This window comes from Emiliania huxleyi (genome assembly GCF_000372725.1).
Source record: "Emiliania huxleyi CCMP1516 unplaced genomic scaffold EMIHUscaffold_646, whole genome shotgun sequence".
Lineage (NCBI taxonomy): Eukaryota > Haptophyta > Isochrysidales > Noelaerhabdaceae > Emiliania > Emiliania huxleyi.
This window is the reverse complement of record NW_005197157.1, coordinates 1-24,639: the sequence shown is the minus strand read 5'-3', so window position 1 is coordinate 24,639 and position 24,639 is coordinate 1. Positions and strand designations below refer to the sequence as shown.

Sequence of the window (24,639 nt, the reverse complement as noted above, 5' to 3'; positions counted from 1 at the left end):
CAAAGGCTCAAGTTTGGGCTGCTCGTGGACCCGGAGGGCACGCAGCGGAAGGTGATGGCCGCCGCGTCTGGGTCGTGGGGGCGTACGACAAAGCCCATTCGGCGCATGCCAGCCTTGGCGATGGGGAGGTAGATGGCATTCGGCACGAGCCTTCCGATCGGAAGGACAAAGGCGAAGACGGCGCGGTACACGAGGGAGGGCGTCTTGAGGGCGAGGCGCAGCGTGGGGTTCACCGAGGCTTGCAGGCAGAGGGGCGGGGCGAGCAGCACGAGGCATGCCAACCGCCCGCCCAAGCCTTCGCGCAGCGAGCAGGCGGTGATGGCGCTCGAAGCGCCCTGCGACTGGCCGATGAAGATGACCTTGTCCGCCTGCAGCCCCTCGGCGTGCGCCACCTCGAGGACCGCCTGCACAGACGCGGCGATGTCTTCGCTCGCCAACTCGTCGTTTCCCCAGCTGTGCATGCGCGAGCCCCACAGGCCCCACTGCCCGCTCGAATATGCGTTGCCCCGTGTGTTCCCGAGCCACACGTCGTACCCTCCCTCCACCAGCCGGTAGGCCAGCGAGCTGCGCCGGTGCGCTAGCCACACCGTCGACTCCTCAAATAGGCCGTGCATCAGGAAGACGGGCCGTCGTTTGGCGCGGCGACCGACAAGGCGGTGCAAGAGCAGCTCGTACCCGTCCCCGGTCTGCACAATGTGGCACTCCACAGCTAGGCCGACTTCCGCGGCGAGCCGCTCAAACGTCGACGGCAGTGAAGAGAAGCCGCGGTCAGCGCCGGTGCACATGTAAATCAGCCAGTCCACAAGCTGCAAGGCGCTGTCGCATGTGCCCCTGCGCTTCGCATGGTCGTCCAAGAGGCGAATGCTCGACACACGCATGGCCGTAGACTGGTGCCCGGACGGAAGTAATTTCGGCGATGAACGATGAACTTCGCGTCGCACATCGGAAACAGAAAGAAATTCGAAATCCAACGACACGAGCTGGTTGCGCAGCGCCCTCAACCTGAGCACTCTCACCGTCCGTTCTCCGCTCCGCGTCGACTCCGCCGCCCTGGTCTGCGTATGCTTAGATCTATCGAATGGAGGGCGTGGCCGCGAGGGCTGCAAAAAGACTGGAAGAGAAAAAGAAGAAACTCGAACCACCAGCCACACACCTCCCCACGCCTCCCCACACCTCCCCACACCTCCCCACACCTCCCCACACCTCCCCACACCTCCCCACACCTCCCCCCAGTAGCAGTAGTAATGGTAGTAGTAGTGGTAGTAGAAGTAGTAGCAGTAGCAGTAGCAGCAGTAGTAGCAGTAGTAGCAGTAGTAGCAGTAGTAGCAGTAGTAGCAGTAGTAGCAATAGTAGTGTGCATGCGTGGTCTGCCTGCCTGCCTGCCTGCCTGCCTGCCTGCCTGCCTGCCTGCCTGCCTGCCTGCCTGCCTGCCTGCCTGCCTGCCTGCCTGCCTGCCTGCCTGCCTGCCTGCCTGCCTGCCTGCCTGCCTGCCTGCCTGCCTGCCTGCCTGCCTGCCTGCCTGCCTGCCTGCCTGCCTGCCTGCCTGCCTGCCTGCCTGCCTGCCTGCCTGCCTGCCTGCCTGCCTGCCTGCCTGCCTGCCTGTCTGCGTGCGCGAATGATAGTAGCCGTACCGCCTCCCGCCTCCGCCGCCCGCCCGCCATCGCCCTCGCCTTTCACCTCCCGCCGCCTCCCGCCGACCGCCACGCCAGCTCGCCCTGTCGTCTCGCCTATCGCCCGCCCGCCCTCGCCCTCGCCCCCTCCTCCCGCCACCACCCTCGCCTCACCCTCCCGCCGCCTCGCCGCTCGCTCGCTCGCTCGCCCGCTCGCGCCTGGCTTTCTACTTCCTCGTGATCGCCCGAATCTCTCCTTCCTCGTGATCCACCCTCGCCTCACCCTCCCGCCGCCTCGCTGCTCGCTCGCCGCTTGCTCGCCCGCCCGACTTTCTACTTCCTCGTGATCCGAACCGCCACCACCCTCGCCTCACCCTCCCCGCCGCCTCGCCGCTCTCGCTCGCCGTTCGCTCGCCCGCTCCCGACTTTCGACTTCCTCGTGATCCATCTCGCCGTTCGCTCGCTCGCTCGCGCTCGACCTCCTACTTCCTCATGATCCACCGCAGCCACCCTCGCCTCGCCCTCCCGCCGTCTAGTCGCTCGCTCGCCGCTCGCTCGCACGTTCGCGCTCGACCTTCTACTTCCTCGTGATCCACCGCCGCCACCCTCGCCTCGCCCTCCCGACGCCTAGCCGCTCGCCTGCCGCTCGCTCGCACGTTCGCGCTCGACCTTCTACCTCCTCGTGATCAACCCGCCGCCACCCTCGCCCCCCGCCGCCTAGCCGCTCGCTCGCCGTTCGCTCCGCCGCTCGCGCCAGACCTTCTACCTCCTCGTGATCCACCCGCCGCCACCCTCGCCTCGCCCTCCCGCCACCTAGCCGCTCGCTCGCTCCTATCCGTGCCACGCCTATCCGTGATCCTGCCGTTACCGCGCCGTCCTTGCTCCTCCCTGCCGTGCCGCTCCTTCCTCCGTGCCGCGCCGCCCTTGCCGTTTAGCCCGCCGCCCCCCCTGCCGTCCGTTACCGCCGTGCCGCCGTACCGCCCACGCCGCCGCCGCCCTCCACCCCCTCCACACCGCCGCCACCGCTGCTCACGCCGCCGCCGCCCTCCACCTCGCCCACGCCGCCGCTACCCTCCACCTTCTTCCCACCGCCGCCGCCGCCGCTCACGCCTCCGCCGCCTTCCATCTCGCCCACGCCTCCGCCGCCCTCCACCTCTCCCATGCCGCCCCCCCGCCCTCCACCTCGCCCACCCCTTTGCCACCACCCTCTCCTTCGCTCACCCCTTTGCCACCACCCTCTCCTTCGCCGCCCCTCGCCCCCACCGTTCTCCACCTCCACCCCTCACCCTCCCCCCGCCCTACCGACCCACCCACCGCCCACCCATGCCAACTTCCGCCCTCCCGCCGCCCTCCCCCCTTTCTGCCCCTCCGCCTTCACCATCCCCCATCTGTGCATTCCACTCCGTTCGCTCCCTCCCGCTTGGCGCCCATCCCACCCTCCGCCCTCGCCCTCCGCCCCTGCCCTGGCTGGCCTGGGTGGCAACTCCTCATCATCACGCGCCAAGTGGGAGGGAAGTGGACGGGGCCCTGAGCCGACCTAGCCCCAGACGGAACGGGGCGCCCAACACGTGCCCGGATTACTGTGCCTTCCCCGGGTGCAGCCTTTCGGTTCGTGAAGGGTCGGTGCGTGTCGTGACCCCCTGGAACACCCGTACCCCCGCACCATCTCCGTCGCTTGGTTCCATAACCTCTGCCACCACCGGGAGGCGGCCAGGGCTTCATAGACTCGGTCGAGAGACCCCAGATTGGCATCCATGCCTCTCTGGACAGGGTGGCCCGCCACAACGACCCCTGGAATTGCGACTCGCCGCTTTCCTCCCGCTGTGATTCTGTGTGAGCTCTGTCTCTTGATTTGCCAACAACATACCTAAAACCAGCCCGACGCTCACTACAAGTGTCCGGCGCCGATGAAATCGGACGGCCGAAAGAACGCGGCGCTCATCGCCGATCAGCACCAATACGCGCACGAATTGCCGAACGGACGATGTTGGTGAAGCGCGTTGGCCTCCTCCTCCTCGCGACTGTGTCGCCGCCGGCGGTGCTCGGCAGCCACGGTGGCGAAACCTGTGAGTCAGGCCGGGACTACCCGGACAATCCCCCTGGTGCCGGTGAGCGTCACTGCATCCTGTACGAAGACTGCAACGGCAATGGTGCGTACGATATCGACGAGCCGTGCCGTGATGGGCGGCGAGCGCCACCCGCGCCCGTCATTGGCGCCTCGGTCATGCAAGACCCGCACATCGACCTGGCACATGACGGCCATGCTGACTTCCGTGGCAAGCACGGGTCGCTCTACAATTACATATCGACTCCGGGACTGAGCGTGAACGTCCTCTTTGAGGAGGCGTTGTACACGCTGCACGACGGGAAGCTGCTTGTCAATGGCACCTACATGACGGAGGTTCACGTCACTACGCTGGTCGAAGGCGAAAGCATGTGCAAGTGGGCCTACGTGAGCTATGTCGCCTCAGAGCTGAACGGTTCATGTCCTCTGCGCCCACCTATGCGCCAGCACTCCTCTCACACGGCCCGCTGTCTATCTGCTGCAGGGCAGAATTGGGGCTGGAGCAATGTCAAGGTCAGCTGTGGTGGCAACGAGTTCGCGCTCGGTCCCAACGTACGCCGCCGCTACCCCTCGGCCTTTCTCCCCTTCTCTCGCCCATCCCCCGACCCCCCGCCGGCTCGTTAGGTCAAGCGCGCTTGCGGCGGGCTGCACACCTCGGTCAAGATGTCCACCGCCAACATCACCGTGGCGCCGTTTGAAGGCAGCACCGAGGCGGCCCCCTGGAAGATTGTAGTGCATGGCGACTCCGTCCACGATCGAATCGCCGGGCCAGAGCACAGGGTCGACATCGAGCTCTCCTACTCTCCGCAGACGTCGGCGCCGCTGATCGCTCACGGCCTCATCGGCCAGTCGTTTGCTGACCCCTCGCCGCGCATCGGACGCCTCGACGTCTACCCAAACGAGGGGACCTTCACGACCACCGCGCAGGCTGAGGGCGCCATCGAGGGCACGGCCGAAATGTACGAGGTCAAGTCGCCGTTTGAGACCGACTTCGGCTTCTCTCTGTTTGCGGGCGAAAGTTCGCACAAGGGCACCGCTGAGGCGGCGAAAGCAACCTGTGACAAGAAGGTCGCGGATGAGCTCGACGGCCTCAACCGGCAAGGCAAACTCATGGCCATCCGCCCGTGGTGGAAGGAGCTGACGCGCTTCATCCAACGCGAGGCGGCGCCGCCAAGCATCGTCGCACGCGCTGCGTCCATCGAGGTCCAACCCGGCGAGGGCTTGCTGGAGGCGCACCGCCGGCTCGCGGAGCCGGCTTCGTCCCGCGCAGGGTAAGGGACGGACGGCTCCTCGATGTCGCCTGCTCCTCGGGGTGGCGCAGAGCTGCTCCGGCGAGAGGCCCGAGACGCGAGCGCCGATGCGGTGGGCGGCTATTGAGGAGAGCAGGCAGCAGGCGCGGATGTTTCTTTTGGAAGAAGAAATTCTTCGTCAGGTACTGCGTAGCCCGTAGCTCTTCCGTTGTGGAGGCACGCGACTCCAGACTGACCCTTTACGCGCCAATGTATCACACCTCACGGTGCGGGTGCTTGGGTCATGTGGAGAAGCCGAGATAAACTATTTTGCTGGCGGGGTGACGGTAGACCACCACTGCGACAGCCCCCTCCCGACGGGGACACCACCGCCCTCGCCCAGGGATCTACAACGCTGTCTTAAGGTCCGACAGGTTCGGCACCGGGCACCGCCTCGGTATACAAAATGCGCCTGCGGGCGGACCCTTACAGATTACAGATTCTTGCTCATAAAATTCTTCTGCGCCGTATCTTACTCGAGTACAGAGGCTTTGTATTGCTCGTCGGGCCGTGTGCCGCGCTACCTCTTGTATCGTAGTCTTTGTTAGTATCGAGGTCTCGTGAGTTTTGGCACTGATAAATTCGCGCGACTCGCGGCGAGCCGAGCCAGGCCACGGCGCTCGGCCTGTTGAGAGAAGACCTTCCCCGACGGCAGTGACAATTTACCCGACATCAATCGTCGACGGCAAGCTCGAGAACTGCGCCTCCAAAGTCGCCCAGATTCGCCTCTCGCGGCGCGCTGAGTTAGTATCGCCGGTGCGCCAGCCGGCTCTGCTCCACAGCAGGGCATGCCTGACTGGCTCCTGCTAGCCGTGCGTCCTGGTGGCATCCATTGCCAGCTCAGGTAGCCTCAGGAGGTCGCCTCGCGCACAACTCGGCGCCGCACAGCACCGCTCCGCGTTACTACCGAGTTAGTATCGTCGACCCACAGAGACTGCTCTTCTGTAGGTGGAGCCGACAAACGCCGGCCGGGTCGGCCCCGCCGCCCCCATCGCCGCCGCCGGGGCGGCGGCGGCCTCGGCGGACCATCCGACGCGCCGCGCGCCCGACGGGGAGGTGTTCACCACTCCTGGCTCCTCACCCCGCCACGCCTTCGTGCAGACGCCGTGGCACCCACCTCAGGCGCCGCTCGGACTCGGTTGACGGCCGCCCAAGTGCTTGGCTCGTGCCCAGCCGACCGGCAGGCGATGCCCACTCGCTGCTAGGCTAATCTCGGGCTGTCAAGCGGCGGTGTGGTGCCGTGAAGGGCAGCGGTGCCAAAACTACGACTATTAGTACCGTGCGGGGGCAGTGCATTTAATTCTGTCAAAAATCGAAATGTGCTCTGTGGGACGTATTGGGCTAGGATCATGCGTCCGGGAGGCCCCCCAAGCGTGCCGCAACGACCCACAGTGTTGGTACCACTCTGTTCACGTTCACAGCTCTGAAGTGTGCCATAACGATACAGGAGGTAGTGTGGCCGGACACTATACACACCAATGTTGACCGCTTTCGTCCTCTTGCTGTCGGCCGCTGTTCTCCTCTACCTGCTATTCCTCGCCTGGCCGCGCTGCAGCCTCCGCTGCCACGCTCTGGCGCCCGGCGCACGCGCGGCGCCGCTCGCCGGGACGGCATGCCTCAAGGAGGGGTTCGCCTCCCGCAAGGTGCCCGAGCAGCTCGACACGATTGTCATCGGCTCCGGTGCCGCCGGCCTGACAGCGGCGGCGCTGCTCGCCAAGCGCGGGCAGCGCGTGCTTGTGCTTGAGCAGCACGACGTGGCCGGCGGCTGCACTCACACGTTCGAGGAGCGCGGCTTCGAGTTTGACGTCGGGCTGCACTACGTGGGCGACATCCTGGGCGTGCTCCTCAACGCGGTGACGAGCGGGGTCATCGAGTGGGCCCCGACCGGCCGGCTCGTCGACGAGGTCTACTTTGGCGACGACGTCGTGCCGATCCTCTCTCCGAAGGCGGCCTTCCTCGCAGAGCTGCGCCGCCGCTTCCCATCCGAAGGGGCGGCCCTCCACTCGTACTCGTGGCGCGTGCTCCTCGCCCACGTGTGGCTCGGGGCGCACCTTGGCCTCAAGGTGCTGCCGGCAGCGCTGGCGGCGCCGCTCCTGCGCGCCCTCGGCGGCATGCAGACCACTCAGACCGCCCTGGAGCGCCTCACCGGCAGCCCGAAGCTGCGGCACGTCCTCTCGTACATCTGGGGCACCTACGGCGTGCCGCCCTCCCGCTCGCCCTTCGCCTTCCACCTCGTGCTGCAGAACCACTACTTCAACGGCGAGATGTCGCCGAGATGTCGCCGAGATGTCGCCGAGATGTCGCCGAGGCAGTGCTGCCTGCGCCTCAACACGCGCCATGTGGCCGCCAAAAGTCCCGCGCTCGGCTGCCGTCCACGCCGCGTCCCTCTATTAGCAGCTTGTGCGGGGGAGGCCATGTCCATGACACGTCCACGACGCGTCCGCAGGCGCCTGCTACCTGGTGACGGCGGCTGGTATAGCCGAGGGATAGCCGAGGGCCACCCGAGGAGGTTGCCCGCGATTAGGCGCCTACTACCCCGTCGGCGGCTGCGCGCAGCTCGCCGCGAGGATCGTCCCCACCGTCCTCAAGGCGGGCGGCGCGGTGCTTGTGCGGGCGCCGGTGACGTCGCTGGTCTGCGACGAGGCCGGCGCTGTCCGCGGCGTCGTCGTTCGGGGCCGGCTCGCTCTCCGCGCTGCGCACGCGTCCTTCTCTTCCTTGACACGTGTCTCTGGTCATAGGCGAGCACACTTTCCGCGCCAAGCGGGTTGTCTCGGCGGCCGGCGCCACTACCGCGCCCTTGCCACCTCGTCCACCGCCTTCCGTGTCCCTGTTGACCGCTCTTGCTGGTCGATAGGCGCGACTACCACCTTCTGCCACCTCGTGCCTCCGCCGCAGCGCCACCGCCTCGCGCCGCTGCTCGCATCCATTCGGGACGCGCCGCCGGTGTCACCTCCCGCCTCGACCGAGACGCAGGTCCAGCGCCCTTCATCCCGTCCCTCCACCGAGCCCAAACCCAAACCCTGCCCTGAACCAACCCCATCTCCGAGCCGACCCCAGGTCGAGCCTTCCCTCGCCTTCCTCTACCTCTTCCTCGGCCTCTCGGCCGACGGCGGGGGCGGCGCCGGGGGGAGCGGAGGGAGCGGAGGCGGCCTCCCTCGCCACAACATCTGGAAGTTTGGCGGGTGGGACCACGAGAGGGGCAGCGAACTGCCGCCTCGTCTTGACGACGTGGCGGCCGACCACCCCCTCCTCCTCTTCCTCTCGAGCCCTTCGGCCAAGGACCCTGCCTGGGAGCAGCGCCACCCCGGCAAGCGGGCACAGATGCCTCCGACAGCCGTCAAGCCGTATCACCGTATCCGTAGCGCCACCCACTTGTGCGCACGCACTACTCCGAGGACCCCTTACCCTGCTATAGCTCAGTCATGTCTCGGCCACAGCTCGGCTATTTCTTTAGGCAAGCAAGTCGTCCTCGCCCTCGCGCCGACCCGCTTCGAGTATTGGGCAGAGTGGCGCGACGGGCGCATCCACAAGCGGGGCGAGGCATACGACCGCCTCAAGCGGGCCCTCACCGAACGGATGACGGAGGAGGTGCTGCGCTTGCTGCCGCAGCTGCGAGGCCGCGTCGAGTACTGCGACCTCGGCACCCCGCTCTCGTCCAACTTTTACTTGGGCACGCGCCACGGCGAAGCCTACGGGCTGGCTCACACTCCCGCGCGTTTCGCACAGCCGTGGCTGACGCCGCGGACGCCGCTCCCCGGCCTGTACCTCGCGGGGCAGGACGTCGCGACGGACGGAGTCACGGGCGGCGTCATCTCTGGCTTCATGGCAGCTGGGGCCGTCGACAAGACCGTCTTTGTCGCCGAGGCGGCCACCCTACTCGCCGCTGGGGTCACGGCATTGGCCACATGAGAGAGACCGCGCCGCGCGCGCGTGACGTCTGACGTCGCCGCCAGGTCGCCGCCCCACGCGCATAAAATTGCGGGGCTCATATGTTTTTACCGTACGTACCTAATTATGGAAGTCTCGCCTCCACACGGTTCCCGCTCACAGTTATGATCGCGATGGGCCGGGCCTGCTCCCTCAACGACCTCTCAAGCTGCCGGTTGTAGTAGACGGCCTGTGTCCACATCCAGAGCGATCCCGCATCGGCCAGTGCGGTCGTCGCTCGGCTCGGCGCCGCCCTCCAGCGGCCCATATACAGCCACACCAAGTCTAAGAGAACGCCAAGCGCGTACGCTGCAAGCAGCACCCAACACCAGCGGGCGAGCTTGGACGGCGGGTCTGCACTGTAGTAGATCAGCGCGGAGAGTGTCGGCAGCGCGACAGTATCATCGACCAGGCTCCAGACGTCGCGCCAGTGCAGGCGCTGCGTGAGCAACGTGAACGCCAGCGACACAGAGCTGACGGCGACACACAGCAGGTTGAAGCGAGCAGCCTGGAGCGCGTCGACGTGCGTGGCCGCACCTGTCCTGCCGCACAACCATCTCTCCCACCAAGCAGGTTGGCCCTCCTCTTTGTTCGCGCTCTCGGACCAGAGCGAGTACATAGCTGATGTCTCTCCAGCCTCGCAACCGCGGGTGGGAGGCGCGGCTGGGAGGCGGCGCGGCGAATGGGTTGCGTCCCTCCCGGGTACTGTGAAAGTACTATGAGCACACGAGAATAGATCAAGGATTCCTAAGTCCCGAGAATAAGAATTTTACATGAGGTTACCCACTGCACTCCAAGTGCTCCAAAGTACAAGCCAACTCCGAAATGATCGCAGTGGGCGTCAGAAGAGTCGTCCTTGCGCGAGGAGAGCTCTAAACTCGAGGGGCCAAAATATGCCGCGAGCAGGGCAGAGTTGCGCCGAAAGGCGGGAGAAGCCGCGAGAGCAAGGGAGGGATCGGCAGGCGGCGGCGGCGTCGCAGGACGAGGCAGACGAGAGCGACGCGACAGAGGAAGCATGAAATTTAAGGTGTTGCTCTCGGAATCCAACTGCGTACTACTTGGCAGCACGCTATTGGCATGCCAACGGCTAAGGCCGAAATCGTTATTGTTCACACCTCTTGCAGTTGTGAACACAAAGCTCAAAGGATTGGCTGTATCTACTCAGTTGCTCCGCTTATACTTACCTGCTTCCTGGGACCCAGCGCTGACTTCTGACTGTCGTTGCTGTCTCTCCCTTCTCGACTGTCTCAGTCTGTGCTTGTGCGTCTTGGGTCCGGGATTGTGTTTTTCTGTGAAGCGTGAACAGCGGGACCCAGCGCTGGCTTCTGACTGTCGTTGCTGTCTCTCCCTTCTCGACTGTCTGTGCTTGTGCGTCTTGGGTCCGGGGTTGTGTTTTTCTGTGAACAGCGTCGGCCCCGGGTTGTGCGTTTATGTGAAGCTCTCGCGCGCCGCCGTCTGTGGCGACGCGCAAAACATCAACAACGCTGCTCGCAACATGCGTGCCGCGCACTCATTCATGACCGGTCTCAATGTCCCACCCCCCTGCGCGCGGGCCTTCTAGGCCCGCGGGTAGTATCCCCCCATCCCCAGGGCCTCCAGGGCTCGCACCTCAACCTCTCACAGACCAGCGCATAGGGCCAGGCGACGTATTTCTTCTCATAACAAGGCTGTGAACAGCGTCGGCCCGAAAACGGTACTGCACTCATGTCCATGCCGTCAAAAAAGGTCGTCGTAGGAGCCGCCGTAGCCGCAGTAGTGGTCGCTGCGTGGGTTGCGCTTCTCGTCGCTTCTAAGGACCGCTGGACCGCGGCGCTCAAGGACGCCTCGGACAGCGTGCTCGCTGCAAAGGAAACCGCGCCGCTCGAAGTTGCAGCGAGCTTGGCTGCGGCCATCACGCTAGGCATCGTAGTGCTCGTGCCAACGACGCCGGTTGAGCTTCTGGCTGCCGGGGTATACGGCATTCGCTTCGGTTTCTGCATCGTATGGTCGGGCAAGGCGCGCTGCCGCCTCCCTCACACACACACACACACACACACACACACACACACACACACACACACACACAACTCTCTCTCTCCTCTCCCTTCCGGCGCCTACACCGCGCCGCGCCCCGCAGGTGCTCGGCGGGCTCGCCTCGTACCTGCTCGGCCGCACGGTGCTGCGGAGGTGGGGCTCGCGCGTGACGAGTCGGCACAAGCTGCTGCGCGCCCTCGCGCTCGCGGTGGCGAGGGAGCCGTGGCGCATCTGCCTGCTGGCGCGCGCGGCGGCGGTGCCGGTCCCGCTCAAGAATTACGGCTTCGCGGCTCTGGACGCGCCCATGCTGCCGTACGCCGCGTCGCTGATGCTGGTGCGTGATGCGCCCGCAGCTTGACCGGCCCTCGGCCTTGCGCAGTGGCAGCAGAGAGGCTGAGAGGAGTGAGGGAGCCGGCGAAGCACCCGGGCGCTCGCCACCCTGCCGCCCCTGCCCCTCCGCCCGAGTCGCTCCCCCCCCCCCTCGCTGTGGCCCCGACAGGTGGAGGTGTACAACGTGCTCGAGCTCGTCCTGATCGGCGTGAGCATCACCTCGGCGGGCAGCGCCGCGGTCTCCTCCAGCGACGGCTCGCTTTTCCTCGCCGGCGGAGTCCGGAGTGGCGAGTAATGGCAAGCAAGCTGCACAACAGTGATGTGATGCTAACGTAGGCTCGCTGGCCTCGTCGGCGGAGTGGCTCTCGCTTGCCACGCACGCCCCGTCCGCACGTGCTTCGTCGCGTCATTGTCTGTGTGGTCGTCAGGCGCGTTCCTTCATTTGTTGATTAGGCACGTCACCGCCGCCGCCTGCCTCGTCGGCCTCGGCGGCTACGGCGCGATTGCGACGAGGCGCGTGCCGTTGATTGCCGTTATGTTTCGCCAGCGCCGCAGCTTCTCCCTCGGCGGGTGTTGGCCACCGAGGGGGGGGGGGGGGGGGGCTAGGGTGCGCTGCACTTCGAACCCGGTTTCGCTGCACCCTGCCCCTCCCAGGCGAGCCCTCGACCGGCTGACGAAAGAGGACGAGGCCGAGGCGCGAGGCGAGCACGGACACAGCGGCGGAGGCGGAGGAGCCGTGGACGGCGAGCCGTGCGGTGCGGTGCTGTCGTCGCCGCCGCCGCCGCCAGCGGAGGGGGGGCAGGCGCTCGCATCTTCGGGAACTCCGAGTAAACTTCCCCTCATCGCGAGAGGGGAGGAAAGCAGCGAGCAGCGCTCAATGCTGGAGCGCGGCGCCTTGCGGTCAGACGATACCGCTACCCCTTCCTGACACGTGTCGTAGGAAAATGTGCTGCCAAGCCGCACACAGTTCCGTTTCTTTTTCACGCGGCGGGTGAGTCACGCGCGCCCCCGCTCCCCGGCTCCCCGCTCTCCACAGTCCTCAGTCGATTGCAGTCGAGCTACGCCTCCGGCTTTATATTCTTACTTATTAAATTTATTCATAGCAGTCTCGTGCTCGTGGGACGTGGGGTTGTTCCGTGTACAATTACAGAGGCGTAGAGTGTATATAGCCGAGAAGCGGATGCAGACAGCACTACGGCCCACATAACGGTACTGGCTAGCCACTGTGTATCAGACACCTATCTGTCACTTCACTCATTACATGAGCGCTTCACCTTCATCCCACGCACCGTGCTTGACAGCCAGGGACTGCTCTCGCAACAAAGGGTGGCGAGAGCACGCGCCGTCACTCGGCTCACCGCCCAAAAATCGCACGTCACTCCAAGAAGGAGGGCGTGTCCGCGCAGCGCCACATGTACCACGCCGCCAGCGATCGGTAGGGCGCAAACGGCGCCATCGCCGCCTCGAGCTTCTCCTTGTCGCGCTTCTCGTCGAGCGCGCCATTCTTGCCCGCACCGCGCAGCCCAAAGGCCTCCTTGATGCCGTTCCGCACGCCCAGGTCGCCCGTGGGGAAGATGTCGGGCTGCAGCAGTCCGAACATCTGATACATGTGCGCGGACCAAGGTCCGATGCCCTTGACTGCTGTCAGCTTGGCGTACAGCTCGGCCGCGCTGAGACTCGGGTCGAGGAGCACCGCGTCCGAGAGGTCGCCGCGCTCGTAGTGAGCAGCCAGGTCGAAGATGGAGCGCGCCTTGGCGTTCGAGAGGCCCGCGCTCGAGCGCAGGGCCTCCATGTCCGACGCGAGCACCGCCTCCGGCGTGATGAGGCTCGCGTCGCCGCCGAGGCTCGTGACGAACCGCGCCCAGATGGTTTTGGCGGCAGCGCCGGCGAGCTGCTGCCCGACGACGATCCGGCACAGCGAGCGGAACGTGTCGACGTCCTCCGTGTCCTCGACGTTTGAGTACAAGGTGGGCGCGCCGCAGTTGATCACCACCTTCTCGAGGCGCCGGCCGTCTGCCACCGCGACGTGCCGCACGGCGTCACTTAAGCGAAACCTCTGCGCCCGACCCACGGGAGGCATGCTGGCAAGCGACGCAATCAGCTCCTCACAGCGCGGGTCGAGGACATCATCCGCGCCCTGCGCTCGACGCTTCTTTGCCGCGGGCGTCTCAGTATTCACTGGAGTTGGCCGCGGCCGCGGTGTCGAGAGGGAGCGGCTGCGAGTGGCCATCGATGCCATGATGCACCACAAGAGGCCACTACGTTGCAGAGAGGGCCGGCGTGAGATGGTGCCGGGGGATCTCCGTGGCGCTCGTGCGAAGACGCGCCTTGGCCGCACCGAGCTGGGTTTTCCCAGGTGGCATTGCGGGCACGAAGTAGGTAGGATTCCTACATCGTGGCGACGCCACGACGCACGAGGTCGGCCCGGAGGGCCGGGTAGGAGGGGTCTAGATTACTTCTACCTCTGAGGGCCTCCTTTTTACCTTTACCTCTGGGCAGTCGGCGTGGCAGTCGGCGCCCTTTGTTTGCCTCCAGCCCTCCCGCCACGAAGATCCTCCCTTGTCCGACCGTCCCTCCGAGCCCACCCGGCGTCCAAGGAGGGGAACGGTTAGCCCTGTGGAGCCCTCCCGACGCCGATCCGACATGGGGACCCCTCCAGCCCTGTGGGCTGGCGAGCCCTCCGGTCGGAGGGTTGGAAGTGGGAGGGCTCGAAGACGGACCTCTCTCGCTCCGGGAGGGTGGAGGGGTGGAAGGTGGAGGGGTGGTCGTGGGTGTGGAGGGGGGTGGTTGAGCCCTCTAGCTCTGTCGATGTAGCCCTACCCCTCCCGCCGTTTTAGGGCCTACCCACCCGCTATGTATGTCTCAAACGCGATTTAATGGAACAAAAATGTGATCTCGAGCGAGGTGCAGCGCGTCGGGTCGCTCAGGGGTGTCCCTCCTCCCTCTCCTGCCGCCGAGCCCGCAGCGCCACGAAGGTGGGTGTCTTCTCGCCCGCGACGCCTCTTCTAGTTACCAATAGATGCAGCCTCGAGAGGCTCCACCGCCGTGTCGACAGTGGGCAAGTTCGCCGCCCGCCATGCGCGCACTCCGCCCTCCACACAGTGGACCGCCGCGCCCGCCAGAGTGCCGTCGCGCCGATACTGCTGCAGCGCCGCCAGCGAGTCCGCGCCGTCGCCGCACGTCAGCAGCACCGGGCCCTCTGCCGCCAGCGCAGAGAGCCACTCGTTAGAGGCAGCGTGGAAGGCGACGGCGCCGGCGGAGGGAGGACGAACAAGACGCTCCGCCCCACGGACTGCAACCACACCGGCGGCGATCTCGGCCGGATCTCGCACGTCGACGACCCGAACCTAATCTCGGAGAACACCTCGCGTCACCTCGGGCGATCTGGGACGGACGGGCGGCGGCGACGCCGCGCGCGTTTTCTTCGTCCGCGAGGAGGCGGAAGGCCTGTTCACAGCCGGTGGCGTGAACAGACGCCGTTCACAGCCGCACGCGCGAGTCACTTGACAGGCCCTCCCGAGGGGCGAGAACTGTAATCTCGGGCAATCTCGCGCAATCTCGGGTAACCTCCAGAGGGGTGAGAACGCTCTCGCCGCCGCCACCGCCTCCGCCTCCGCTGCCGCCTCTGCCGCCGTCGACGCTGTCAGCGCTGCCGCCGCTGTCGCTGCCAAAGCTACCGCCGACCTCCTTGTACGTCGCGTGCGTCGACGGCGGCCGAGGCGGCGGTGGAGAGGCGCAAGCGCGCAGCGCGTCCGCTGCGGAAACTGCGACGGCGGCGGCCGAAGCTGGCTGTTCTTCTGCTGCGTCTGGAAGCGGCCGGTCACCTCCGTTGCCTTCGGCGGCAGCCTAAGGGAAGGCAGGTGGTCAGAGACACTCCTTCACACGCCGGTGCGGGGCGAGGGCCCTGTCAACACACGCGCCTCTGAGCCAGCAAAACCCGCGGCATTGAAAGTGCGAGCCCAGTGCGCGTGGGTGGGCAGTGTGGGAGGGAGCGAGGGAGTGCGTGCGTGCGTGCGTGCGTGCGTGCGTGCGTGCGTGCGTGCGTGCGTGCGTGCGTGCGTGCGTGCGTGCGTGCGTGCGTGCGTGCGTGCGTGCGTGCGTGCGTGCGTGCGTGCGTGCGTGCGTGCGTGCGTGCGTGCGTGCGTGCGTGCGTGCGTGCGTGCGTGCGTGCGTGCGTGCGTGCGTGCGTGCGTGCGTGCGTGCGTGCGTGCGTGCGTGCGTGCGTGAGGGAGGGAGGGAGGGAGGGAGGGAGGGAGGGAGTGTGTGTGTGTGTGTGTGTGTGTGTGTGTGTGTGTGTGTGTGTGTGTGTGTGTGTGTGTGTGTGTGTGTGTGTGTGTGTGTGTGTGTGTGTGTGTGTGTGCGTGCGTGCGTGCGTGCCTCGAAGCTTGCGGCGGCGGCGGCGGTGAGCGTGTCCGAGAAGAGCTCGCGCGCGATCGCGGGCGAGAAAGTGAAGGTGTCGAGGCCTGCTCACACGGCTCAACGTGGGAAGAGTCGCTCGTGGCGCCGCCGGCCGAGAAAAAGGACGCGTCGAGGCCGGCAGCGGCGAGGCGAGAGAGCGACGCGGCGCGGCGGATCGACGCGGCGAAGATGCGAGTGCCTAACCCTCTCGGTCAATCTCGGTCAACCTGGATCCGCCTCGGGGCACGCGGCGAAGAGAGGGGGGTGCCGCCGCCCAGCCCGCGCGCGATGGCTTGCATCGCCTCCAGCTCTGCGTGCGCGTCGTGCCCCGCGTCGCCGATACGGCCGAGGTACGGCGCGAGGTACTCGGCGCCTGATCTCGGGACATCTCGGGTCAGTCGCGGCTCGATCTCGGGTCAATCTCGGCGAGGTGCTCTCGCGGCGCGCCGACTGCCGTAGCGACCAGCGCCTGCTCTCGGCTGTAGCAGGCAGTCAGGCAGACTCGTGTGCCGGCGCTGACGAGGCGAGCGGCGGCCGCGGTGCCGTCGGCCGTGACTGGCACCTTCACCACGATCCTCTCCGGATTGGCTGACCGGAGCGCTAGTCCGGACGCGACGAGGGAGTCCGTGTCTCCGCCCCACGCCTGCGCCATAAATTCGGCGGCGCCGAGCTCGAAGGCGGTGCGAGCGAGCCTGTGGCACTCGCCCACGGTGCAGCGAACGCCGGCTCGCTCCAGCAGCACCGGGTTAGTCGTGACGCCGTGGAAGATGCCGAGCGGGAGGAGGGCTTTCCACTCTCGCACGTCAGCAGTGTCCAGGAAGAAGCGGCTCGCGCCGCGAACGGGCGGCGGCGGAACGAGGACCGCGCAGAGTTCGAGCAGTAGCGCGAGCATAGGATTCCTTGTGTGTAGTGGGCTGAGGGCGTTGGGGCGCAATTACGGCTCGATTGAAATACTAGTATCTAGATAACCGGGTACCCAATTGTGCTGGTCTGTGAGAGGTTGAGGTGCGAGCCCTGGAGGCCCCGTCCTCTCTCTTGTCGCAGTCCCTCGCCAGTTCTCCCACAGTAAAATGTTTGCCCATCAGCCATCTGAGCGAAGGTGTGTCACCCGAGACCCGTAAAAAATCTTTCAGGGCAGGCAGAATTACTGCCGCAACCGCTGTCTGTCATGTGTGTATGGCGTTCGGCCCGTGGACGTTGGCGGCGGGGAATGGGGAATGGAAGCTGCCGTGGAGGCCACCCTCCGCACGCATCTTGATGGGCTCTCTCAACTCTACTGAGAGCGACATAATCTGGCTCGGTGCTACGGTGCTGTGACCGCGGGAAACCGTTACGCACAAGTCACTCAGGTGGCAATATGCTTCGGCCATTCAAGCGCCAGACACGGCGGTGTACTGGTACCACTATGATACAAAAGCTTGCGGCTTCGGATGTCATCACTCCCGTGAAACTCAATGCTGCCGGCACGAGTAACGGCGAAAATAAGTTTTCGTGGCATTTGAACGGCGATGGGGGCTATCGATCAGGAATGGACAGTGCTTTCTCCAACCAGGAGTGGAGAAAGGTCATCTACGGGTGCAACGAAAATTGCTGCGTCCTGCGAGGAAGAGCAATAACGCGGAGAAGCATGAGCTAAAGGGCGAGGGTTCGGGGAGCATGGCAACACGGTCCATGCTGTTCGAGTCTTTGGTCTTATGTCTCTTTTCGATCTCTACTTCTTCGATTCGATTCGTCGGTTGGTCCATCGAGAGTCTAGACGGTTTGCTTCCTCGGTTCGCTTCTTCGATCCTCTTCTCCGAGAGAGCTCGCCTCGCCTCAGGCACACTTGCTCGCACGAACACAGACAGAGAACGGACACAAAAGGGCAAGCACGATGTGTCTCGCCTCGAACTTTCGTCGTGGGGAAGCCTCTTACCATCTTGAGGGGGCGATTTCCCATATATAGGGGGGGGGGGGGGGGGCGATATTTTTTCGCGCGTAAAGAGCCGTATTTCGAAACTGTGGCAGACATAATTTCACACACTTCTCTTCTGACACTGTATAGACCGCTGTCCTCACTCAAGAGGCCCCTCGAGGCACGTGAATGCTCGGTGGGCGCTGGATGCTCGGCAGAGACTTGAGGTGTTTCGCTCCCTCCCTTGGTCGTCCGGTCGCCCGGCCCTCAAGGGCCATGGAGACGGGCGGTCGCAACAATTCGGGCGTGCTGGCATTGGCAAGGCTCGACGTCCCGCCGCGAGAGGGTGGCAGAGCGATCGGCGGCCCCGTCGCTAGCGGAACCTGTGCTGGTGCCGGTAGCAAAGAAACCTGGGGCGGCGTCGGCGGCGAAACCTGTGGCGAAGCTGACGGCGAGGCTGAACGCTGCACAAGAGACGAGTGGGCGACGTTGGCGGCGACCGGGCGGCTAAAAGCCAATGGCGAGCCGCTAGCCTGGGCGAGCGAGCCCAACGCGGAGATCAAGCCGGGCGCTTCCGACGCCTCACGGGACGCATCTCGTGATATTGGCTGAGCAGAGTAGCTGCCGCTCGGCTCGCGCGAAACTTGAGGCGGCGACTCACTCGAGTGCTCCACGACCCCAGGACTTGAACGGCCCGAGTCGTGTCTGCGCTGCAGTGGCTCGTAGTAGCCCGTCTCACCCAGCACCCGCTCGATGCATCGCTGCAGCTCGGCGTAGGTGAGGCGATGGTGGCGCGGCCCGTCCTCTTCGCCGGCTCCAGCGTCTGCCGACGCGCTGCTGCCGAGCTCTGGGACGTGAATGGCGGTGTCGATCATCACGTCGGTACCCGAGAGTACCTTGTTGAGCTCGTCCTTGAGCGACCAACCGCGCGCATGGTTGCGGCGCGAGAACAGAGCGTGCTTGTACCGCTCGACGAGTCGCCGCTCGGTGGACACGTGGACCGAGGGCGGCAGCTGCGAGATGAAGAGGATCTTGTGTAGCTGGTTCAAAATGCGCGAGCAAGGGTCTTGAATCTCCTTGATTCGCGCCGGCGAGATGGAGAGCATCGGCGATCGTACCTCACGTGGTGGCCTCGCAAGGCGCAGCGGCGACGAGTCGCGCGATCCTGGCGCCGGTTCAAGCTGCTGCCGCGCGAATAGGCGGTGGACCTGCTCGCGCCTCTTCTCCACCTCGCGCTCGTGCTTGAGACATGCCTAGGGATCACGGATCGGCGCGCCTCGAAGAGTGAGGAGAGCGGTGGGCGAGAGACACGTACACGCGTGAAGCACGCGCAACAGTCGTTTGCGATGGGGAGCTGTGTGATGGGGCAACCAACCTCTCGCTCAGCGCGCAGCTCGTCACGCAACGCGAGTCGCTCATGAGTCGCCTACCACCGTGCCATGCGTAGGGCGGCAGCCGGGGCGGGGAGAGACGCCCTCTCGGGGAGCCGCCTCATCGAGCTGGGTCATCAGCTTGGGCGAGATGAGTCGCGCGACGTCGTCAATGTCGGGCCGGCGCGCCGGGTCTGCAGTGAGCATTGCGCCAACCGCCGATAGCAATAACGGCGACCGCCCGTCTGGCACAGGCGGGTAGTTGGCCTCGACGATGCGCGCCGCGACCACGAGTGGGTTGCCGCCCTCAAACGGCGGCCTCAAGGTAGCCATCTGGTAGAGGATGCACCCGAGCGACCTACTCTAGCCCCAGCACCTTTGAGCGCCGGATCGCTGCACACCTTCAAAGATAGCCGCTTACAGCTGGGCGCCATATGTCGGCCTTTTCGCTGTAGGCCTCGTGCTGGATGAGCTCGGGGCACTGGTAGAGGACCGATCCGACGACCGACTCCATCACCGAGTTGGTTCCGAGCCGCTGTCGCGCCTGGCAGATGGGCGGGCCCCGTCTGAGCAGCGCACGGCGGATCGCCGCGGCGGAGAAAGCTTGGGCAGCGCACCAGTCCAAAGTCGGCGAGCTTGACGGTGTTGCCGTCCGCGAGCATGATGTTCGAGGGCGTCAGGTCCCGGTGAACCACTTGCTTGACCTTGTGGCAATAGCGCAGCGCCATGCAGACCTGGCAAAAGATGTGCCACAGCCGCGTCTCGGGCATCGTATCGCCCCGCTCGTCGATGGCATTCAGGTGGTCCAGGAGCGTAGAGCCGTCCACAAGCTCCATCACGATGTAGAGGTACGCGTCCTCGACAAACGAGTCGTAGTACCGGATGATGTTTGGGTGTTGCAGCGACCTCAGGATCCCGACCTCCCGCTCGAGCAGCTTGGCGCACGCGGCCGCCCCATCATCCGCGGCGCCGCCAGCGGCGCCGCCAGCCTCGCCGGGCTCGAACGCCTCACCGACCTCATCAATCGGCAGCTCCTTCATCGCGTAGAGCGCCTCGCCGGAGCCCTTGAGCTTGACTTGGTACACCGAGCCAAACCCGCCCTTGCCGAGCAGCTCTTGCACGGCGTACTCGCGCACAAAGCGCTGCTCGGCGCGAACGCGGTCGAGGTTGATGTCGGCGAACGCCTCGCCGATCTTTGCATGCGCCTCAGCAGACAGCGCGGCGAACTGCGCCGCGAGGCGGCCGTACGCTCCGAGCTCATGCACGTACTGGCCGAGGTCGATGAAGGCGCCGAAGAGGTCGGGAGGGAACAGCCGGCGGAAGACCTTCCGGTTCCGCTCCATCGAGTAGAGGAAACGCAAAGCGCGAAAGACGTGCGCCATCACCGGACCCGGCGGCTCGGCTGTAGCGCCAGCCGTAGGCACACCGTTCAGTGTGGGCGGGGGCGGCGGTGACGGCGGAGAGCGTGGTGCCGTTGCGGCTTCGAGAAGCTGCTTGCCGAGCAGGAAGACGCCGTTGGCCTTGCGGACCTGGGCTCGCGCGGCGTGGTGTGAGCATCTCGCGCCGAGAGATCCCCTCCCGGGGACAATGGCGGGGTTCGTTGAAGGAGGGCGGCCGAGCCTGCAGCGCAGCGTCTTGGTCGAGTGACAGAGTCGCGAGGACAGCGACGGCGCCGATGACCACGTCTGTGGGCGGTGACGACCCGTCCTCGCGCGGCGCGAGGATGGAGAGCAGCAGTTGGATGCCCCCCACCTGCCGCACCTCTTTTGCCGAAGGCGGATGAGCCACCTGCTGATGGCACCGCAGTGGTTCAGCGGGGCCGGTGGAGTTGCTCGCGAGGGAGGAGGCGAGCGCGTCAACGGGGCTCGATCTGTGGCATCTAGCAGCTTTGGCCAGCCGGTGCAGCGAACGGAGCAAGTGCGGCGGCAGCTTCTCGTCACCGCAATGCAGCAGTGATAATAGCACCAGTGCGCCATCATGCGCAACGACCTCGCACATCCTTGGGCACGGGGATGGGAGGTCGATGGTAGCAAAGTCGGGCGAGTGCAACAGCAGCTCGAGCAGCTCTGCGGCGGGCACCTGCACACGGCCAGCCTTGCTTGGGAGGCGGAATGGTTGGGACGATAGGGCAATTGGGCGGGGCGCTTTGAACGAGGGCTCGTAGTCGGCGACGATCCGCAGTAGCGACTCGGCGCAGGCGAGGCTGCCGATGGCGCTTCGGTGGCGGTCCTGCACAAAATTGTAAAGCGCGACGAGTACGCACTGCAGCACCAATGCCTCGCGCGTCGAAAGGAGCGAAACCAGCGCGCCGTGCAGACGCGCCACCAGCGACACTCCGCTGGCGCCGGCCCTCGACGCGCAGCCTTCCGCTGCCCCGACAGCTTCGGCAGAGGACGCCGCGGGGTGCAACCCGCCACCGCCGCCGCTAGGGCGGCCGCTCGCGTTTGCAACCACCCGGAGCTGTGCCGGCGAGGTGTCTCGCGAGGGCGAGAGGGGCGTCGAGGCGGAGGACGCCTGCCCTGGGCTCGAACCGGACCAGAGGCGACGAGGCGCAAGCGGCGGTGGTAGAGGCGAGCCGCCGTCGCTCGTCATCGAGTCAGACGGCGGCGTGGGTGGGGGGAGCAGCTCTGGAAGGGCAGCGAAGCGCTTCAGGATCGAGAGCGTCTCGACGAGCATCCCGCAAAAGAACTCGGAGTCGGGCGCGGAGAAGTGCTCGTCGGCTAGCTCCACGCAGAGCTCCACGAGCCGCGCCACCGCGCCAGGCGTTTCGACAAAGGTGGCTCGGTGCTGCGCATCGCGCATGAGGACGCGCATGCACTGCATCACAGCCAGCTGCGCGTCCCGCGGCTCCATACGCTTCCACGCGTTGGCGCACAGGAATCGACGGTTGACGAGCAGCAAAAAGGCGGAGCCAAATTTGGCCGCGGAGAAATCGTACCGCCTCGCATGCTGGAGCAAAAAGTCGTGCAGCGCCTGCTTGTCCGCCTCGAGTGCCGAGCCAGGAGGACTGCGCAGCGCCGTGGAGAGGGCTCCCAGGCAATCGGCCTCGCCAGACCGCCCCGCTGCGGGGCACATCCCAGACCGCGGCCCCGCCGCAGCGCCCGTTCGGTGCGTGTAGTCGGCGATATTCCTCGTTTCAGCGCGATGAAACCCGGCGGCGTGAAACCCTAATTTGGCTTGAATTTTGTGTGTTTTTCTTCTTCTCATTTGCTCCCAATCGACAATGCCGCGCGATAGCTCGCTGCCTGCGCTGGCCGCCCGGCTCACGCCTCGCGCGCCGCAGCAAGGCCAGCAGCCACCCTCGGCGACCCTGCGAGGGCAGCAGCCACCCTCGGCGACCCTTCCGACCCTTCCACTGCTCGGATCACTCTTGCTCGCGGCGTGCATCACGTCGCTGCCCATGTTTCGTGGCCCACGATGGCTCAAGTCGATCTTTGCTCGCGCAGCACGCTCGATGAAGCGCGTGCCCGCGTGGCACTTCACGCCGCTCGCCGGCACCAACCTCGTCATTGGCGCAGTTCCGACAGCGGACGAGCAGTTGCGAGAGCTGCAGGACGACGGGGTGACCGCGGTGGTCACCATGAACCAGGCCTGGGAGCCGCAGGCGCCGGGTGGCGTACAGGCCGCCTGCGGGCGTGTGGGCCTGGCGCACCTCCAGTTGCCGACGCCCGACTACTCGTCTCCGAGCCAGCGGGATATACGCAGGGCCGTCGACTTCATCGGGGCGCACGTCGACGAGGGCGGAAAGGTGTACGTGCACTGCAACGCGGGCCGCGGCCGCAGCGCAGTGTGCGTCCTCGCCTACCTCATGGCTTCCGGCGGCCTGAGCGCGAGAGAGGCGTACGAGCTCGTCGCCGCGCAGCGGCGTATCACGAACCTACCATCGCGGCTGCTCGGCTTCCGGCGGCCGCAGTGGAGGGCGCTGCGCAGGTACGAGGCCGCGCTGGCAAAGAGAGGGGCAGGGACGCGGAGGGAGGAGGAGGGAGGGAAGAGTTGACACGCATGTCTACGTGCCGTCAGACGGAGAATTTTTTTGGAAGGAATATTCCGCCTTTTTTTCTTTTACACATCACCGACGACGACGCGCCAGCTCGACGGCGACGACCCACTGCATCTCATGTACTACCAACACCCTCCTCCTAGACCAATCGGACACCCGCCGCTGCCACCAGGGCCACCGCCCGCGCACGCGTTTCGAGGAGCCGCTTGGGGCGGCGGGCCGCCGCAGTCTGTGCCCATGCCGCTCCGCGCACTGCCGCCACTACCGCCGCTGCCACCGGGTCCTCCTCCGGCACACGCGGCGATGTTTGCTCCGCGCATGGCTGCGCCATACCCTCCCGGCGGCGGCGCGGTCGCGCGCCCTCCCACCAGCGCTGCTGTGGGCCCTCCTCCCGGCGTGCCGGCGAGCGGAGGCAAGGGCAAGAAGGGCGGCGGCAAGGGCGGCGGCAAGGGCGGTGGCAAGGGCGGCGGCAAGGGCGGCGGCAAAGGGAGTGGCAAGGGCGGCGGCAAGGGCGGCGGCAAGGGGAGCAAAGGTGGCGGCAAGGGCGGCAAGGGTGGCAAGGGCGGTCGCGGCCGCCGAGGCGAGGACGGCGGTGGGATGGTTGACGAGGAGGAGGAGGCGCGCCGGCGGCTCGGCCCGATCAAGGTGTCGACTCCGGAGGAGATTGCGACGTGGATTGCTGAGCGTAAGCGTCACTGGCCCTCGGCCGCCAACGTCGCGCGCAGGGAGGCGGAGGAGGCGGCAAGGCTGGAGTCCGGCGCGGCAGCGAAGCATACACCGCAGGGCCGCGGCGGCTGGGGCAGCGGGCGCGGCGGCGGGCGCGGCCGCGGGCGTGGCAAGGGCGGCGCTGCTGCCGCGGCAGGCGATGCGTCGCTCGCCGGGCAGGCGATGCCGTCAAGGGTGCCGCCTTCGGCAGCGTACGCGTCGACGACCGGGCAGGCGGCGGCTGCTGGCAGCAGCGGCGGGGCATGCACATGTGCATGTGCGGAGGCGGCATCCGGAGAGAGCTCGTCGCTCGGCGCCCTCAGCGCACTCAGCGCGTTGTACAGCGATTCGGAGGAGGAGGGGGAGGAGATGCAGGGGGGGGTGCAGGAGGGGGCGGTTTGCGATGCAGGCGGCGGCGTTGGGCAGGATGCAGAGGGGCAGCCGGCGGGCGAGGGGATTGGAGGCGCGTCAGAAAGGGCGGAGGGGGAGGAGTCTGCGAAGGGCAGCAGCAGCGACAGCGACAGCAGCGGCGGCGACGACGACGAGTGCGCAGAGGGCGGCGGGGTGGTCGCAGCCAAGGGCGGCGGCGGTGGGGCGGCAAGCGCCAAGCGGCCGCGTGCGTGCCACCATTTCGCGAAGGGGACGTGCCGCTTCGGACAAAAGTCCGCGGATGCCCCGCATACCCCGAGCCGCCCCGCATCCCATCGCGCGGGCTCACTCTTCCCGCGCACACACCGGCAGGTGTCACTTCTCGCACGACCCCGCCGACGCCGAGGCGCTACGGGAGGCGCATGCGCGCAAGCGGCAGCGCGGCAACGGGCGGGCGGACGGCGGCGCGACCGCCCCGCGCCGCCAGCCGACGCTGCTGCAGAAGCTATTCGCGAAGGAGATCCGCGCCGAGCGTTCGCTGCTACTGCAGAGCTTTCGCGTTTTGGTCGACATGATGCCATCTCCAGAAGACGAGCCGAGCCGAGGTGCTGCGCGGGACGGCGCGAGAGGAGTGTTCTCCTAAAGCGCGCCCTTCGTTTTCTCTTATCT

General features: G+C 66.3%; 10 protein-coding genes across 10 annotated transcripts; 5 read left to right on the top strand and 5 right to left on the bottom strand.

Moving 5' to 3' along the window:
• Positions 1–30: 30 nt before the first annotated feature.
• EMIHUDRAFT_248242 (hypothetical protein) lies at positions 31–878 on the bottom strand (the record flags this gene model as incomplete). Its single annotated transcript, XM_005763160.1, has 1 exon — positions 31–878. A coding segment is annotated over one exon (848 nt), but the record flags the coding sequence as incomplete, so codon positions are not given.
• A 4,492-nt stretch (positions 879–5,370) lies between these two features.
• EMIHUDRAFT_459818 (hypothetical protein) lies at positions 5,371–6,289 on the top strand (the record flags this gene model as incomplete). The annotated part of the gene is made up of 4 exons (XM_005763159.1): positions 5,371–5,476; positions 5,575–5,675; positions 5,750–5,808; positions 6,087–6,289. 4 exons carry the CDS (start codon positions 5,371–5,373, stop codon positions 6,172–6,174), a joined length of 354 nt encoding a protein of 117 aa, XP_005763216.1. The 3' UTR covers positions 6,175–6,289.
• Positions 6,290–6,442: 153 nt separating this feature from the next.
• On the top strand, positions 6,443–8,982 carry EMIHUDRAFT_459817 (hypothetical protein; the record flags this gene model as incomplete). The annotated part of the gene is made up of 5 exons (XM_005763158.1): positions 6,443–7,198; positions 7,521–7,686; positions 7,819–7,937; positions 8,022–8,271; positions 8,419–8,982. 5 exons carry the CDS (start codon positions 6,443–6,445, stop codon positions 8,871–8,873), a joined length of 1,746 nt encoding a protein of 581 aa, XP_005763215.1. The 3' UTR covers positions 8,874–8,982.
• Positions 8,977–9,970, bottom strand: EMIHUDRAFT_248238 (hypothetical protein; the record flags this gene model as incomplete). The annotated part of the gene is made up of 3 exons (XM_005763157.1): positions 8,977–9,399; positions 9,675–9,746; positions 9,950–9,970. The coding sequence occupies 3 exons, from the start codon at positions 9,968–9,970 to the stop codon at positions 8,977–8,979; spliced, it is 516 nt and encodes a 171-aa protein (XP_005763214.1).
• A 625-nt stretch (positions 9,971–10,595) lies between these two features.
• EMIHUDRAFT_248237 (hypothetical protein) lies at positions 10,596–11,529 on the top strand (the record flags this gene model as incomplete). The annotated part of the gene is made up of 3 exons (XM_005763156.1): positions 10,596–10,871; positions 11,008–11,238; positions 11,404–11,529. The coding sequence occupies 3 exons, from the start codon at positions 10,596–10,598 to the stop codon at positions 11,527–11,529; spliced, it is 633 nt and encodes a 210-aa protein (XP_005763213.1).
• Positions 11,530–12,384: 855 nt separating this feature from the next.
• EMIHUDRAFT_371630 (hypothetical protein) lies at positions 12,385–13,561 on the bottom strand. Its single transcript, XM_005763155.1, has one exon. The coding sequence runs from the start codon at positions 13,312–13,314 to the stop codon at positions 12,610–12,612; it is 705 nt and encodes a 234-aa protein (XP_005763212.1). The 5' UTR covers positions 13,315–13,561; the 3' UTR covers positions 12,385–12,609.
• A 2,050-nt stretch (positions 13,562–15,611) lies between these two features.
• On the bottom strand, positions 15,612–16,524 carry EMIHUDRAFT_76927 (hypothetical protein; the record flags this gene model as incomplete). Its single annotated transcript, XM_005763154.1, is given in 4 exon segments — positions 15,612–15,700; positions 15,716–15,728; positions 15,860–16,036; positions 16,084–16,524. Coding segments are annotated over 4 exon segments (720 nt in total), but the record flags the coding sequence as incomplete, so codon positions are not given.
• Positions 16,525–17,802: 1,278 nt separating this feature from the next.
• Positions 17,803–18,138, top strand: EMIHUDRAFT_248233 (hypothetical protein; the record flags this gene model as incomplete). The annotated part of the gene is made up of 1 exon (XM_005763153.1): positions 17,803–18,138. One exon carries the CDS (start codon positions 17,803–17,805, stop codon positions 18,136–18,138), a length of 336 nt encoding a protein of 111 aa, XP_005763210.1.
• A 920-nt stretch (positions 18,139–19,058) lies between these two features.
• On the bottom strand, positions 19,059–19,834 carry EMIHUDRAFT_43210 (hypothetical protein; the record flags this gene model as incomplete). Its single annotated transcript, XM_005763152.1, has 3 exons — positions 19,059–19,259; positions 19,318–19,440; positions 19,514–19,834. Coding segments are annotated over 3 exons (645 nt in total), but the record flags the coding sequence as incomplete, so codon positions are not given.
• Positions 19,835–22,119: 2,285 nt separating this feature from the next.
• On the top strand, positions 22,120–22,893 carry EMIHUDRAFT_248231 (hypothetical protein; the record flags this gene model as incomplete). Its single annotated transcript, XM_005763151.1, has 1 exon — positions 22,120–22,893. The coding sequence occupies one exon, from the start codon at positions 22,120–22,122 to the stop codon at positions 22,891–22,893; it is 774 nt and encodes a 257-aa protein (XP_005763208.1).
• Positions 22,894–24,639: the final 1,746 nt, after the last annotated feature.